We start from the raw sequence: 4378 nt of genomic DNA, 5'->3' as shown, positions 1-4378 counted from the left end.
TATAATGCTTTTTGTATTATGATATATGCTTATGTTTTATTTGTGTTGTTGAAAGGGATTTTATGTGGAACAAGATAAGTGGGACCATACCAAAAGAAATTGGCAACATCATTACCCTGAAACTCTTGTAAGTTGAGGCATTTTTTTTTGGCTGAGTATTATAGATGGTGAATATTTTTAACTTCATATAAAGTGGATAGATAGAGCTGTTAGATGGCAATTTAGTCAAATCTATTAAATTATTTAACTACTCTCAACTATCAATTTCATATAAAGTTAATTGTACTTTTATTTTCGCCGAAACATATCATGGACAAAAAATTTGTTGCATGATTATTATTTTTTGAACATCTTATGACCTTATGAAACATTAATTATATGTATTCTTTTGCAGGCTCCTGAATGGAAATAAATTAATTGGTCCACTGCCAGAAGAGCTTGGCTATTTACCAAACTTGACCCGAATGCAAATTGATCAGAACAATATCAATGGATCTATACCTTCATCATTTGCAAACCTCAATGCCTGCAAGCACTTGTAAGATTGATTCATTCTTCTTCATGATCAAGATTCACTTCAAAAATGAAAGAAATAATCCTTTGCCTTTTCCAGTCACATGAACAATAATTCACTTAGCGGCCATATCCCGCCGGAGCTTTCCCAACTACCAAACCTTTTTCACCTGTAAGTTGGCTGTTCGATATCAGTAACACACTCCTTTCGTCCAATAATAACTGTCACAATAAAAAAAATCACATTGAAAATCACATTGTATAAAGTTTTTGGATTTAATAATTTTATTATAGTAATTAATAGATGTTTATGTGTATTTGTGGACATGCAGGCTTCTTGACACAAACAACTTAACAGGAACACTTCCCCCTGATCTCTCTAAGATGCCACGCTTAAAGATTCTGTATGATTCTCTTTGCACTTTCTTTTCCCTAATTTTTTGATATTCTTTTATCATATATGTGACTAGAATTTTGTCTTTTTATTATTTTATTTTTTTGCAGGCAGCTTGATAACAATAACTTTAGTGGAAGTACTATTCCCGAGTCTTATGGAGATATGTCACATTTGTTCAAACTGTAAGTGCATTTTCTGATACATTGTAAACAAGTTACAAATACAAGGAATGGAACTGAGTTGCTAAACAAATACAATTATAAATAGGAAAAGGAAATACAGTTAACTGTTAATACTGCAAGTGTGAGGAGGTGTATGAAATTAATCCCACATTGAAGAAAGTAAGAAAGAGTGAGGAGTTTATAAGATGAAAGACCCATTAATTTACTAGTTTAAGATTTTGAATTAGACGTAGTGTTTTTTCATTTTATGTTATCTCGATTCCTTGTTTGATATATCAAAGTTGTTTGACTAAATAAGTATAATATGCTCTTATCATCTTGATTTCTTCCAATTAATATGTTATGACACTAAATACACAAGAATTATTTAAAATAATGCATTGTCCTTGTCACATTATTTTCAGGAGCCTTAGGAACTGCAACTTGAAAGGACCAATTCCTGATTTGAGTAGGATACCAAACCTTTATTATATGTAAGTATCTCATTTTCAGTTTGTGTATTGATTTATAATATTATATGTATTCTAACAGTTTTCTGGTTACTATTATTTTTGTAAATTCCAGTGATCTCAGTCACAATCAGCTGAATGAAACAATTCCTACAAATCAGCTTTCTGGGAATATCACAACCATGTAAGAATCTGTATTGTTCAAATAATTTTTCATCTATTGAATATTTGCATTCAAGTATTTGGATTTGTTATGTGGATAATTTTCGGCACAACCATATTACATGTACACAAAAATTTAGTCACTAAATCAGTCATTTGTATAAAATATGCGTTGAAATACAATATACACATTAAAAACGAGTTAAACATGATGGTTTCAGTGGCTAAGAGAAAGGGGGTTGAATCTTAGCTCCCTTTTTGTTGCTAATACTTGCTGAATTCAGAGGAGATTTTTTTTGTTTTGGCTCGTTTCTGGACACGAGACTTTTTCTTTTATCTCGTCCCTAGTCACGAGACTTTTTGTTTTGTCTCGTCACTTTGCACGAGACATTTTTAGTTTTTGCTCCTGTACAATAGAAAACAGAAATGGAGTAGGAGAGAAGAAAGATTACACCCAGATATATCATGGTTCAGCTGCTAAGTGCAGTGCAGCCTACATCCAGTCTCCATCACAACAATGATGGAATTTCACTATAATCAACCTGATTACAAACTGTAAAGTGCTAACCCAACTTACAAGGGGATTCCCACAGAATCATGAAACACAACATAGATGAACAAAGGAACTCTAAGACATCTATAGCTTTTTCTTTTAATTTTGCACTCTCTGTCTTTTTCCGCTCTATGGCTTTTTCATACAAACCTCACTGTTTGCCTTTTTCCATGAGACTCAAGACATGACAAAATTAAACAGAAAAATACAAAACTGAATACATTGAAGGAGAAGAGAAAACTGTTAGCTCAGGTAGCTCTGAGAACAATGTGCCTTGCACTCTCAAAATTTTCTCCTTGCTCCAAACAGTGGTTGTTCACCCTTAATATAGAAGAGGGAAGCCTCCACTTATTGAAGCCAACAACCGAACCAACTTCTTCCTCCTTCAACTAACAGAACCGGTTCGGCCACATAGAGAGAGAAGAGATAACCATGCAAAACCCAACATGCAATTACCTCTAGTCCTTTCTTGATCATCACCCTTTATCAATCCGAGCTCTCCATCCTTGGCTTGCTCTCCAAGATGGATTTCTGGCCCTTGATGCTTCATGATGATGATGACTTTATCTGCTTCAATCTCTGCCTCAACCATCACTTCGCCACTCTAGCTACTTCCTGTGGTGGTTGAGCAGAATCAAAGACAAGCCATGCTTCAAGAATCTCCCTTGCTGGCCGAATCTTTACCTTCCATTTTTGAGCATGAAGAACTCAAGATAACCTCACCATATCTAACCACATTTGGTGAGTATCTTAGCCACAACTCATTTTTATTTTAGTATGTTTTCTTGCCATCATTAGCTTGATGGTCTTGATGCATGCAACTTCTTCTTTTTCTTGGTTGATGAACATTGCTTCCATTGTTTTCTGGACAAGGACCGAATAAGAAGCAAGAAAGAGATGAGAGAGAATGTGAAGTTAAAGTAAAAGCAATTAAATGAAAATGAAATATATTGATAGATTACTTTTACTTCCCTTGCTTTGAGTAGCGTATAGCATTAATCATAATGATTCCCATCAAATCAAAGTCAACTTCTCTCTCATGTTTCCGATGCTAGCATATTAAGTTTTGAAATCCATTCTTAGCAAGAAATGGAATCCGTTAAAAAGCATGAAGCCTATATGCTTTCTTGGTTTCGTACCAGGCTTGGAAGCATTTAAAAAATTACTATTGGGCTTGTCAACAACATTAAATCTGGCCCGATTAGTAACATTTGCTTTCCTGATAAGATTTGTTTCGGATCAAGCATAGGAAACTCTTATCAAAATTAAATATGGGCTAGGTTGCATCAACTTTGAGCTTGGCCCATCAGTTCAAAAAAAAATTCAGCCACTCAATATAAAACATGCATTAAGGCTGATTATTAGGCTTAAACCAGAGACTCATTTTTTCGGCCCAACATAAAATCTGCACAACAAAATTATTAATTAAGCAAATATGAATTAAGATCAAATTAATAATTTTGTAATTAAATATTTTAATAATGTTTGTTCATCATCAAAATTAAATAAGAATTTTCCAAACTCATCAAAACAATATATGTATTTATACACAAATATATAGTAGCTAATTTTTTGTATGCACATAATATTTTTGTTTCACGAATTACTTTTATAGTGTTAGATCACATTTAAGTGGAACTAATTTTGATTATTTTTTTTACATCATTTTAAAATTTTATAAATGAAAATAAGTGGTCATACATGTTCTTAGAATACGTATTAGATGTGCCCAAGAAACATATAAATCTAATATTGAGAACGAAGGTGGTATCGCATATTTGATATAATTATTTTGTTGACCACTATGCAGTGTGTTATCAAACAACAATCTCAGTGGAACTATTCCATTAAATTTTTCAAATCTTCCACGTCTTAAGAAATTGTAAGTTGACTCTTATGTTTTTGTATCAACCTTTTCTTCTTCTCCATCAACCTTAAGAGCAACATCCAATAAGATTTTATTAAATGCTCTATAATATTCTTTTGTTTTATGAATAATGGGACAGGTCAATTGCAAACAATAAATTGCGTGGCAACGTTCCCTCCTCCATTTGGCAGAACAAGACTTCAAGTGCAAATGAAAGCCTTATTGTGTAAGACCTCAACTGATATTTAGTCCTTA

General features: G+C 33.0%; 1 protein-coding gene across 3 annotated transcripts in view; it reads left to right on the top strand.

Moving 5' to 3' along the window:
* Positions 1–4378, top strand: part of LOC107609887 (probable LRR receptor-like serine/threonine-protein kinase At1g06840) — a 9585-nt gene that overhangs the window by 1406 nt on the left and 3801 nt on the right. For all 3 annotated transcript variants that reach the window (XM_021107446.1, XM_021107447.1, XM_016311942.2), the window contains 9 exons: positions 56–127; positions 395–538; positions 614–685; positions 846–917; positions 1018–1092; positions 1497–1565; positions 1657–1725; positions 4067–4138; positions 4263–4349. In XM_021107446.1, coding sequence (XP_020963105.1) covers positions 56–127; positions 395–538; positions 614–685; positions 846–917; positions 1018–1092; positions 1497–1565; positions 1657–1725; positions 4067–4138; positions 4263–4349 — 732 coding nt within the window. The remainder of the gene's footprint in view (positions 1–55; positions 128–394; positions 539–613; positions 686–845; positions 918–1017; positions 1093–1496; positions 1566–1656; positions 1726–4066; positions 4139–4262; positions 4350–4378) is intronic.

Source organism: Arachis ipaensis, chromosome B07 (assembly GCF_000816755.2).
Source record: "Arachis ipaensis cultivar K30076 chromosome B07, Araip1.1, whole genome shotgun sequence".
Lineage (NCBI taxonomy): Eukaryota > Viridiplantae > Streptophyta > Magnoliopsida > Fabales > Fabaceae > Arachis > Arachis ipaensis.
Note: the sequence above shows the minus strand (reverse complement) of the source record. Positions and strands in the feature narration are given on the sequence as shown.